The following is a 12276-nucleotide window of genomic DNA, read 5'->3' as shown; positions in this document are numbered from 1 at the left end:
CTTATCTTGCTTATTATTTCCCACCCACACACACACACACACACACACACACACACACACACACACACACACACACACAGATACACTATAATATAAGCTGCATGCAGACAGGAATTTTTGTCTGTTTTGTTTACTGCTGTATCCCAGCACTTAGAACAGTGCCTGGCACCTAGTGGGTACTTGATAACTATTTAATTAATTCACTTATAATCAATTTATAAAATGAAGCAACAAGACGAGATGGTCCCTGTGGCCCCTTCCAACTCTGATTCCTTGTCCCTCTGATTGCTTGTGTTCATTCAGCTGGTCATTCAGCAAATATTTACTGGAGCCCTAGCTAGTCAGAATGACCCACTCTCCCTTAGCCCAGGAAGTTAAGACCCTGCTCAGGGGACCCCTAGCACAAAAAAGAGATCAGAGCAAGCCCTGCTGTGCCTGCCCGTGTCACTCGTTTGGGCCCTGCATCCTCAGTCATGAGCTGGGATTAGCTGGCGGTGAGTGGGGGTGAGGGGACACAGCCAGAGAACAATGATCCAGGGGAGTTCTCAAGGTGTCAGAGAGGTACCCATGGAGACAGGAGCCTTCGGTGCTGGAGAGCATGGTGAAACTCAGAGAGTGAGAAGCTCTTCAAAACCTGTTTGCGTTAAGGAGAAAGGCTCAGCTTGGTGCTTTTACCCTTAACCTCTTGAACGCTTGCTAATCTGCCTTTTTTAAAAGAAAAAGCAAGCTTCCAGCTCTAAAGCCTTGGCAGCCCATAGTACCTGGCTACAATTTAATAATAGAGTTTTGTGATCATTATATTCATCTTAGTTATTTTCTGTTTATGACAAGTGACACTAGCCGTTTTACTTAGAGCAGCAATATAAAATTTGCTTTTGAAATAATTTTGAACCAAAAAAGTGCAGTGATTTAAAGAAAAATAATGATTTATAGGTGGTATGTCAAGGCAGTATAGGAGTGACAGACGTTTAGGAAATATTCGACAAATATTTATCGAGCACTTACTATATGCCAGCAGATGTTCTAGGTGTTGGGGATGCAGCTGTAAATGAAACAGACAAAACTGCTGCCATCCTGGAGTTTACATCCGAGTGATGGCAGAACAGTGATCCAGATACTTAGTGACATTCCAAGGAGGGTGGGCGCCAGAGGCCATCCCTGCCCCCCTGGGTTCCCGACATTGCCGGGCACCAGCTGTCCCCCCACACCACGGTGTGAGGGGCCGAGGGGACCTCCCCCCCCGCTGCAGACGGCATCGGGCAACAGCTATGGCAGGGCAGGAGCGGAGCGCTGGACGTGGGAAGGCCTTCATGGGGAAGCTCCTGCCAGAGTCCCGGGCAGAGGGGAGGTGCCACTGGGCTCTCCGTGCACCTGCAGGCTTGGCGTTGGAGCAGGGGGTGGTGGGTGCAGAGCCGGAACTCAAGCTCTGATGCTCCTCCCCGGCAGACCAGCTCCCGCCGCGCCCTGGAGCGCTATTTCCACGCCGTGGTGGCAGCCGTGGAGCAGATGGCCAGCGAGCCCAGCCCGAGCCGGGAGGGCCACCTGGAGAGGCTGGAGGAGATTTACTGCTCGCTGCTGGGGCCGGAGGCGGCCGCCAGGGGGCGCTGCGGCGGTAAGCGGCAGGCGCGGTGAGCTGCGGTCCGGGTACCCTGCAGGGGGCGCCAGAGACCAGCGCTGTACCTGCTCCGAGTCTGCGCGCGTGGCTGAAGCGGGGTGGGACACGCAGCGGCTCCCAAGAGCTTGAAGGTCCCGGGCTAATTAGAAGGTGGGTAATTAGGGTCATGATAACAGCTGACGCCTACTGGGCACCTACTATACCCCAGGTGCTGTTCTCAGCAGTTTGCATATATTAAATCAATTAATCCTCACAGTAGACTACTTATAGAAAGCATTAACCCCATTTTTCAGGTGAGAAAACAGAGTTAGAAAGAGGCTATACATCTTGCCCAAGATCACCCAGTTAGTAAGTAGCAGAGCTGAGATTCAAACCCAGGCTGTCTGGTTCTTAACCACCATACTATAGTGACCAAGGGATCCAATGGTCCACGGATCCCCTAAAGAGCGTCCAAAATAGCATCTGAGTCTACATCTCTTACATCTGGTCTCACAGATTTTTATTCCAACACTTCCTTTCTGCTTGCCTTTTTATAAGGCAATGCCATACACTGATGGGAAGCAAGCCCGTGTGTGTTGCAGAAACTCCAAAGAGCCCAGAGAAGTGTCTGGAACATATATTTTCTGGCTATTGGAGGACGGTTCTGATTTGTGTCCTGTTTCATGGCCACTCAGAGCACCCGTGGAGTTTGTCAGCCTGCATGCCCCGAACACACGGTGCACCCATAGGTACACAGCACTTGCCTGAGGACTGGAAACCGTGGGCAGAGGCCAGTGTGCCAGCCCTCCCTGGGCTTGACCTCGGCAGCCCAGGGAGGGTGGAAACTGCAGAAGTAAGGGTGAGGCAGGCAGGTTGGGCACCTACTTAAAACTTCCTCCTCCTTCTCAGCCTCCTCTTATTTCGCTCTAATATTCTACACTGCCTCTGACTGCCACATGGAAATGTCTGCTCATGAAGCCTCTCCCCTCCCAAAGCTGGGCCAAACCCTGGGGCAAATCTGGCTTTGCTCTCCTTGGGTACCACTTGCTAACTCAGCAGTAAATCTGCATGGGCAGGGCAAGACCAGTCTGGGCTGCCCCCACCATCCCAGACACATCCAGGCACCTGCCTCCCGCCCAGACTTGCCCTGTGCATCTTAATGGCCAGCCAGCACCCCCGTCGAGCCCCTGCTGCTGGGGGGCAGCATGGGACAGTGGTTATGGGCACCGTGTCATGGGTAAAAGCATGGACTCTGTAGCCGGGCTGCCTGGGCTCAAATTCTGGCTCTGCCACTTACTGTGTGACCTCAGGCCAGTTACTTAACCTCTCTGTGCCCCTGACTCCTCCTCTGTAGTGAAGATAATATTACCTGTGCCCCAGGGTCACTGGTAGGACCCGGTGAGATGATAGCACTGTGGGCACGGTGAGAACAGTAGTAAGTGTTCAGTGACCATGGGTTGCTCTCGCCTAAGGAAGCTTGCAGCCTTGTTCAGGAGGGAGCTGTGCTATGTGGAAGTTAAATCCTAAGGCTACATGTTAGGTGTGCCCAGTGTGCAACCAATAAGGTCTGGGGAGGGGATGACTCCCAGGCTGGAGTGTCAGGAAGGCTTCTGGAAGGAGGAGACGGGGGTTGGCTGGCACTGCTCTCTCCCCTGGATGCAGGCTTCCTGCTGCCCTTCGTACTTGGCCGTGACTCTTTTCAGAACCAGGAGCAAACGTTAATTGAGCATCTACTGTGTGCAGGCTCCTGGAGGAGGCCCTGAGAAATACGGAGGCCTTTCCCCTGGTCTGCATGTGGCCAGGATGTCTCTGAACAGTGGGAAAGGCAGCATGGCTGCAGCGGGGCTGGGGGAGGGAGAAAAGGTTGGGAATGATGCGGTGAGCTGGCTTGTGAAGGGTACTGAAGCCCCAGCTAGGAAGTTTGCAGGAAACTGGGAGCTGCCAGGCATCCTTGGGCAGGTGTTAGGCCCTGGATGAGCTGATGGTGGCAGAGAGGCAGAGGAACTCGACAGGGCCAGATATGGAAGGGCGAGGCTCTCTGCCACTCACCCCCATAGGCCCCACACAGGAGCTGGGGGTGGGGAGAGGGCAGAGAAGAATCCCACAGTCCTCACCTCCGTGGTCTCCACAGCCTGTCCTTCAGGTGAGCCCCCCCAGGACCGGCTTCCAAGCATCCCTCTGCCCAGCCCCCATATCACCTTCCACCTGTGGACCAATGAGGAACAGCTCTGTAAGTGCAGTGCCTTTGACCCCTCTGGGGGGAGCGGGCTGGAAATAGTGGTGTATGCGTGTGTGCGTGCGTGTGTGTGTGTGTGTGTGTGTGTGTGTGTGTGTCTGTGCATCTGTGTGTGTTTGTGTCTCTTGGTGTGTGTGCAGGTGTCTTTGTGTGTCTGTGTATGTGTCTACATGTTTGCGTCTGTGTGTGCGCTGTGTGCATGTCTATCTCTATGTATATTTATTGTGTATCTCTGTGCATGTCTATGTCTGTGTCTTCGTGTGTGCCTGTGTGTATCTTTGTGTGTCTGTGTTGTCTTTGTGTCTGCCTGTGTATCTGCTGTGTGTGTGTCTGTGTGTACTCATTGTTCCCTGAGTTGTTTGCAGCATCTGAAAAGAGGATACATTTTCTCTATGTCAGAACACTCTGTGCATTAGCCACTGGCCACATGTGTCTAGAAAGTGTCTAGAAAGTGTCACATGCCATGATGATGCCAACAGACAATACACGTCCCCAAGAAGGAGGCAGGCACAAAAAAGTTATGGTTTCCAGAGCAGGAGGGGGCCCACACTTCCCCTCCACGCTGATGTCTGTCCCCCAGTCCCCCTGGCTCTTCTCAAGGGAGGGGCGAAGATAGAGCGGCAGGTTGTGGTGGGAAGTGCCAGACTGGTGAACCGGGTTCAAGGCCCACGTGTCCTTTCACGTGCTGGGTCACCCTAGACGTCAGTTCCCTGGGGGCCTCAGTTTCCTCAGGAGCAATAAAATGAAGGTCGATTAGAAAATCCAGGAGCTGATGCTCTGTTATCTGTGTCCCGGGGGAAACTGTGGGGGAGCTGGAGAATGGAGGATGCTAATGAGCAAATATGGAGAAAAGGGCTCTAGAGTCAGGAGGCACTGCATTAAGCTACAGGACTTCTCAGAGTCTTTAAGATGTTTACTTGTGGCAGGAGTGTGTGGGGTTCTTAGTCTCTGCTGGCCACAGAACCTCTGTTCCTTCACGGAGCATCTCATGGGGCTTCTGTTCAGCTAACCGTGTGTGGGAAACTCGGAACCACCGGCCTTGCCAGGGTGGGGCCCTGCCAGCCTCGCGTCCGCTCTCCGCCCTGATGGTCCCCTTTGTCTCCGTGTCCCAGGGAAGGAACTGGTGCTCTTCCTGCGCCCGCAATCCCAGCTGCGCCTCAGTGCAGACTTGGAAGCCTTGGATCTGCAGGGCCTCCTGCCAGACCGGGAGATGGCCCGGGCGTCCATGCTGTCCACTGACAGCGGCATCGAGCGGGACCTTCCTTGGGGGGCCGACGAGCCGCCCACACCTGGCAGCCCCGAGGTGGAGCGAGCCAGGCTGAAGCGCAAAGGGGGCATCAAGAAGCGGGTGTGGCCCCCGGACATCTTGATGCCCAGCAGCTGGGATGGGCCCCCGGGGCTGCACCAGAGGACTGGCAGGCCCAGCGGGGATAGGGGGCTGCTGCCTGGGGTCTCCCGGCTGCACACGGCCCGGGTGCTAGTGCTAGGGGACGACCGGATGCTGGGGCGCCTGGCCCGGGCCTACCACAGCCTCAGGTAGGGCCCCAAGGGGCGGCTGGGGATGGTCGGGGCACAGGTGGGCCCAGCCTGTGCTGATGAAAGATGGAAGGGGGGTGCGGCGCTCAGGAGGCCGAGGCCAGGCTGGGATGGCAGAGGATGGTGCACAGTAATCCCCCGGCCCCCGCACCCGGCCACCACGGAGCACTCTGCTTCCTGCTTTACTGCACCCATTCTACAGATGAGAAAACAGAGGTTCAGAGAGAGTAGGTCAATTGCCCAGAGTCAAGCGATAATAAATAGCAGAGCCAGGATGTGGAACCAAGTCTGTCTGAAGTCAAAACCCCTGCCCTCATGCCTGTGCTCTGCTCCCCCTTGCCAGGAAACGAGAGACCCAGAAGTTCTGCCTCACCCCCAGGCTCAGCCTGCAGCTCTACTACATCCCTGTGCTGGCGTCTGAGGTGACTGGATGGGGGGCGGGGGGCGTGGGGGAAGAGATGGGAGGTGTCAGGAGCGGGAACTGGGGTCATTCTTCCTGAGGATGTGGAGCTGGGAGAGACCTGGAGGCTTTCTGTCCCAGAAGCCACAGACGTGGGCCCTGGGGGCTGCATGTGGCCAGAGAGAGATGCTCTGTCACTGGGAGCATCGTTTTGCTTTTCTAACGAAATTAATGGAAAGCTTCTCAAACGGGGCTCTCTCTCTCTCTCTCTCTCTCTCACACACACACACACCCTCAGCCACATACACACCACCCTTCCTGGGGGGCCGGGAATGAAGCCGCCCTGGCAATTTTTCATTTCTGTTGCCCACTCTGCTTCTGATCGGAAAGCATTAAATTCAAGGCAATACTTGTCTCTCAAGGCTGATGATCATTTTTCAGGCAATACTTGTCTCTCAAGGCTGATGATCATTTTTCAGTGTCCCTGGCAGGCATCCTCAGGGAAGGGGATTCCAGCTTCATCTCGGGTGTAAAACAAGTCTTCACATGGCGCAGAAATCGACGCCCCAAGATGCTGAGTGATTTGGCCACACTCCCAAAGCTAGTTTGCCTGGGACTGGTACCTGGGGACCCTCCGAGTAGGAAGAGAGTGCCAGAGAGGGCCTGACGGTTCTGCCCTGTCCCCTTGTCCCTTTGTCCCCAGAAGCCCACAGCATCCAGGCATTCGGAGCTCGGAGAGTTGGCTGCGTTCCTGGGCCGCGCAGACCCGTGGTACGAGAGCATCGTCAACACCCTGTGCCCCGCCATCCACAAGCTGGCAGAGATGGTAGGGCAGCGAGGGTAGGAGGGCGGGAGGGAGGTGGTAGGGGGTGTTTTATTGACCCTTGACCTCGAGTCAGCCCAGGGAGCCCCATGAGTGGTGAGGTAGGAAGGAATACAGAAGAGGGGCCCTAACCAGCTAGTGGCTGGAATTCACTTGGAGTGCGTACCAGGCACCTATAGGAGAAGATAAAGTAAAACATTCTTAAGTGTGTAGGCCAATTATATGTCTTATTTTGTGAGTTTCTTGTGCTATTTTCTCTCCAACTGCAACAGTTCATGCTTCCTGAGCACTGCCACATGCCAGGCACTGTTCTAAGCACTTATACACAGCAGCTCTACCAACCAGGTACTCTCGTCTGTCTACAGGCGCTATTGCCACTGCATCCCCATTTTACAGATCAAGCAGCTGAGGCACAAAGAGATTAGGTCACTTGCCCAAAGTAACAGAAGGAGTCCCACTTGGAATCAGGCAGCTTGATTCCAGAGCATGTTCTCTTAACCACAAGCCATAGTGCCAATCCCTCACCCCAGGCAGAGGTGGGGGGCAAGGAGAGCTCATCTTTTACTGATTTGAAAGGCCTTCCCTTTCTGCTGTCATATGTGCTGCAGACATTTTCCCCTACTTTTTTATTTGCCTATCAATTTTGTCAGAGTGTTTTTTTGGACTTACAGAATTTCAATATTTTTACCCTTTATGGTTTTTCCCTCTGGAGCCATGCTTTGAAAGGCCCTCTCCACTCCAAGATTAAGTAAATATTTACCGATAATTTCTCTAACAATCTTACGGTCTCAAGTTTTACATTTAAATAACCTATCTGCCATTAATTTTAGTATGTAATTTTATTTTTTCCAAGTGTTTAGCCAGTTGTCCTAAAGCTATTTATTGCGTAAACCATCTTGCCCCATCCGTTTGAAATGCCACTTTTATCATTTACTAAATTGTCACACATGCTTGAGTTGATTTCTGGATACCTATTCTTTCTGATTCACCTATTCATTTTTGTATAAATTAGCACTTTTTAATGTTAATATTTGGCACGGTACATCTACCCCATTGCTCGTTCAAAACTTTCCAGACTTGGAGAGTCTTGTTTTTTTATATTTTCCAGATACATTTTAGAATCCCTTTGCCACGTTTTAGTTTTAATTCCCTTGGGATCTCGATTGAAATTTGGAGAATTAACATCTTTAGCACATTGTGTTACACTCTCTGGGGGTGAGGTATAACTCCGGACGCAGGGTCTCATTTATACTCCTTTGTTGGTAGCTTGTTTCCCTGCCAAGACACATGTAGGATTTTAATTTTCCCCCTGCTCTCTTTCCCCTTATAATTAACAATTTATGTGGCCCTTACAATTAACTCCAAAAGCGGTTTCCACACGAAGAAAATGGAAATAGTGTGAACAATGGCAGCACTATTATTATTAGAATAAATTCATAGTTCCTCAGTGTGAGCTTTTTGAAAGGAACGAGATTTCAATAGACCAGATGTGAAGGTTAGAAGAGATGTTATAAGATTGGGTATGGCTGAAATACGCTGAGTTTCCTTCCAACTCTGATACTATCAGACATTATATAGACGTTCTGTTTACCTGAAAAACCCATTATGCTTTATAATCGTATGGGGTTGGGGAAGGCCTGTAGGACATGGCACTAGTCATTTCCCAACAGCATGTAAACATTAGCTCATTTATTAATATATTCAGATGCCACAAGAACTCAAAGACACATCAGATCATCTGGTTCCAGCTCTCACGCCCAAGGTTACCTGGCTAGTGAGGAGCTAATGCAAACTAGAACCCACTCCAGTCTCTCTCATCATTACTTACATTCTCAAGCATCTTGTCTACCCCAAGCACCCAGCACAGCGCCTTATACACAGAGCTGCCCAATATGTCTGTGTGTGATTGAAGTGAATCGGAGTCCCTGAGATGGGGATTTAGACAGGCATCTCTTGATTAGGAGCAGAAACTGGGTGGTCGGAAAGGCTTGGACTGTTGAAGGACCAGCTGGGTTAGTGTATCACAGAGGGCACATGGGGGCTTTGGAGTTTCTCTGTTAAGAAAGTGGTGGGAATTCCCTGGTAGTCCAGTGGTTTAGACTCAGCACTTTCAGTGCCAGAGCTCGGGTTCAATCCCTGGTCGGGGAAAGAAGATCCTGCAAGCCATGCAGCATGGCGAGAAAAAAAAAAAGGAAGTGGCAGCTCCCACAGTAGGATGGAGGAAGCTGGCTGAAGACGGTACCACTCCCTCACTCACAGCCTCTCTCCCTGGACACATCCCAGACCGTAGACCCCTTCATCCTGGATGCCATCACCTACTATGTTCGCATGGGCACCCAACCCATCTATTTCCAGATCTACGCAGTCAAGGTAAGCTTCCCACCTGGGGCTCCAAGGAGACCATGGCAGCCTGCTGGATCCCAGGACCCCACAACCTAAATACCCTGGCTCCAGGGAAACAGGGGGCCAGGATGCAAGTCATAAACTCAGCCAGACATTCTTGGTTGTTAACTTTCTCTTCTTACTCTCTGGAGGAGTCAGATAATTATTAACTCCTAAGACCTCAAGTTCAAGCAGAAGGAGGGCTCCTTCATGTGGAAGGTTTTCTCCCTTACCTCACACCCTCCCCTTCATCCTTGCCAGCCCTCATGTCCTACAGCAAAACTGCCCTCATCTCTGCTCCTCTCAGCCCGATTGGGTGCTTCTCCTGGGTGCCCCTGTGATGCCCTGGGCATCCCTCTGACACCTCACTGCCACTTTGTCATATACCTGCAGATACCTGTCCCTCCCCACCAAGACTCTGAGTCCCCTGAGATAAGAGACTGTCCTTTGTTTATCTTTGAATGTCCTGCTATTAATACCATAAAGTGTGCGTGTGTGTGAGTGTGTGAGTGTGTGTGTGTGTGTGTGTGTGTGTGTGTGTGTGTGTGTGTAAACCAAAGAGCGGGTCGGTGTGGGACCGGCTGGGTGCAGTGGGTGTAAAGTTAGAGCCTGTGTGCAGTGGTAAGAAGTTCATGGCTTTGCCTCCTGGTCCCCCCACCTGCTCACTGTGGGATCGCGGTACCTCTACCTCTCTAACATTCATTTTCCCCATCTTCAAAATGGGAATAGGGACTTCCCTGGTGGTCCAGTGGTTAAGACTCTGCGCTCCCAATGCAGGGGGCCCAGGTTCGATCCCCGATCAGGGGACTAGATCCCACACGCATGCCGCAACTAAGAGTTCACAGGCCGCAACTAAAGATGCTGCGTGCCACAACTAAGACCCAGCACAGCCTAAATAAAGGCAGAAAGAAATATTAAAAAAAAAAAAAAAAGAAGGTGGGGCTGTCTCAATTGGCACAAGCCTTTCTCCTTTCTGGAAGGCAGGTGCAATGTAGGAGGTGGGGCAACCATTTAAAATAGGAATAATAATCTTCACCACAGGGTTCCTGTTGAGAGATAGGGGAAGATAAGGGCAAGGAAGTCGGCCCATGGAAGATCTGAGGGCGGCGGTGGGCACTTGGATTAGAAGCCCGCATCCCGGGCTGCGGGGGTTAGCGGGGAGCTGCCTCTGCGGGGGCCGGCCTCCTCCAGCCTCCCTCCTCCCCGCCTCCCTCCTCCCTCCAGATCTTCCTCAGTGACCTGAGCCAGGACCCTGCAGAGGACATCTTCCTCACCGAGCTCAAAGTCAAGATCCAGGACTCCAAGTTCCCCAGAGGTGAGCATCTGTCTCCCCTTTCCCAAAGCTTGCCCTGACTCAGCTCCTCAAGGCCCGCTTCCAGAAAGTCCCCCCACCTCTCACCTAATGGTTCCCCCCAAGCCCCGTCCCACCTCTGCTGAATACCTGGGGGCTTTGCCCGACTGAAGGGCAGCCTGGCCCCCCTGGGGTGCTGCCTTTCCATCCGGGGACAGATGCAGCTTCAGCTCCACCTCAGGGAGGTGGGGAGCCAGGGCGGGAGGGATGGGGACCTCCCGCCTTCATTCAGCCTCTCCTCGCCCCCTGCAGAGAGCCTTGCACCTCGGAGGAGGGGCGTGGCCGAGGGCCCAGGGGCTGAGCTCTCCATACGCTACCAGAAGGTCAGTGTGTGTGGCATGGTCAGCAGGTGGCCCGGAGGTACAGCTGGGGGAAAGCAGTTGTCAGGGATGTCAGGGGGTGCAGATAGAGCCAGAGGAAACTTCTGCCCTTTTCTCGTGGCTGCCCCCAGACTTTCCCAGCCTCCAGGGAGTTTTGCAGGGATGGGCGGGTTACAGTTGGCCTTCTGCACAGCCAAGGAGGCGATCTGACCTAAGGAACAAGGCTCTGTCCCCTTGCTCAAAAATACCCTCCTCGGGCTTTCCTGGTGGCGCAGTGGTTGAGAGTCCGCCTGCCGATGCAGGGGACGCGGGCTCGTGCCCCGGTCCGGGAGGATCCCACGTGCCGCGGAGCGGCTGGGCCCGTGAGCCATGGCCGCTGGGCCTGTGCGTCTGGAGCCTGTGCTCCGCACTCCGCAACGGGAGAGGCCCGCGTACCGCAAAAAGAAAAAAAAAAAAATACCCTCCTTGCTAGCTGACCCGATGTATGGGGGCGTAGTCCTTGGTCTGGAAGGCTCCCTGGGCTGAGTGTTCTGAGCCTGCATCCTCTGGCTCCTTACTGGACATTAGTGACATGGCCAACACTCAGGGTAGGGGTGGGAAGTGGGGGACGGGGGGGGGAAGGGGACAGAAGCAGGACGGTTGACGTGGTGCCGTGTACCTTGTCCTGAGGACCCCCTTCCGTCCCCGCATCCCCCTCCCCAGGCCCTGCTCAGCCACCGCACCCGAGAGGTCACCGTCTCCCTGCGGGCCACCGGGCTGGTCCTGAAGACCCTTCCAGCCGGTGACACTGAAGGTGAGGGGCTGGGCACACAGAGCAGAGACAGGGAAGGACACGCACGGGAAAGCAGGGGCGCGGAGGAGAGAGGGCGGGGAGAGAGGAGACGGGCTGAGGCAGGGGAAGGAGCCTCCCTCCCTGTCCCTGGGATCACGGAACGTGGTCGAACTCCTGCCCGTGCCGGGCCGGGAGCTGGGCGCCGGGCTGCCCGGGTGAGGACCCCGCCTGGCCTTCAGGTTGGTGACCATCGAGCAGCGCTGGGTGATGCTTTTGCCACCGGATGAGCCTGAGCTGGAGGGTGGAGGGACCCCGCGGAGGGCCGTACGTGACCTCGTGTATGTGAAGGAGACGTGTGACTTTGCCGATAGCTCCAAGACAAGAGGCGGTCACAGAGCAGTGGGTCAGGAGCGCAGATTCTAGAACCAGATGGGCAGGCTTCGACGCCCAGCTTTGCCACGTTTCCGTCTGTGTGACCTCGGGTTACTTGGGACTTCTCTGTTTGTTCATTTCTAAAATAGAGACAAGATGCTAATGTATGTGCACGCAGTAAACTGCAGCGCCAGCCCTTTTTGTTAAACTTTGATTTCTTCTGTTTCCTTTACAAAACTCCCACCCCACCCGCCCCGGCTCTAACTCCTGAATCTCCTCCAAGCTTTCCATCACACAGTCCCGTCCGAACTTGGATCTCTAAGAACCCTCGTTCGTCGGCAGGGAGGGGTAAAGCCGGGCAGCAGCCACACAACAATGGGTTTTGACACGTTGTACGCTGTGAGGAAAGTCAAAGAAATGCTCTCCACATGTTGGGACAGTTGCCCTCCTACAGCCCTCCGTCTTACACACCAGCCCGGGCTAGGTGTTC

At 53.8% G+C, this 12276-nt stretch overlaps 1 protein-coding gene across 1 annotated transcript in view; it reads left to right on the top strand.

Annotated features, from left to right (window-relative positions):
• Positions 1-12276, top strand: part of PIK3R6 (phosphoinositide-3-kinase regulatory subunit 6) — a 34814-nt gene that overhangs the window by 17127 nt on the left and 5411 nt on the right. Inside the window, exons 8-16 of the mRNA XM_007457831.1 lie at positions 1447-1612; positions 3738-3824; positions 4943-5366; positions 5710-5788; positions 6470-6592; positions 8849-8959; positions 10196-10286; positions 10575-10645; positions 11345-11435. Coding sequence (XP_007457893.1) covers positions 1447-1612; positions 3738-3824; positions 4943-5366; positions 5710-5788; positions 6470-6592; positions 8849-8959; positions 10196-10286; positions 10575-10645; positions 11345-11435 — 1243 coding nt within the window. The remainder of the gene's footprint in view (positions 1-1446; positions 1613-3737; positions 3825-4942; positions 5367-5709; positions 5789-6469; positions 6593-8848; positions 8960-10195; positions 10287-10574; positions 10646-11344; positions 11436-12276) is intronic.

The sequence above is a fragment of the Lipotes vexillifer genome, unplaced genomic scaffold (genome assembly GCF_000442215.2).
Source record: "Lipotes vexillifer unplaced genomic scaffold, Lipotes_vexillifer_v1.1 scaffold611, whole genome shotgun sequence".
NCBI classification, from domain to species: Eukaryota; Metazoa; Chordata; class Mammalia; order Artiodactyla; family Lipotidae; genus Lipotes; species Lipotes vexillifer.
The sequence above is the reverse complement of the archived record's forward strand: the minus strand, read 5'-3'. Positions and strand labels throughout refer to the sequence as shown.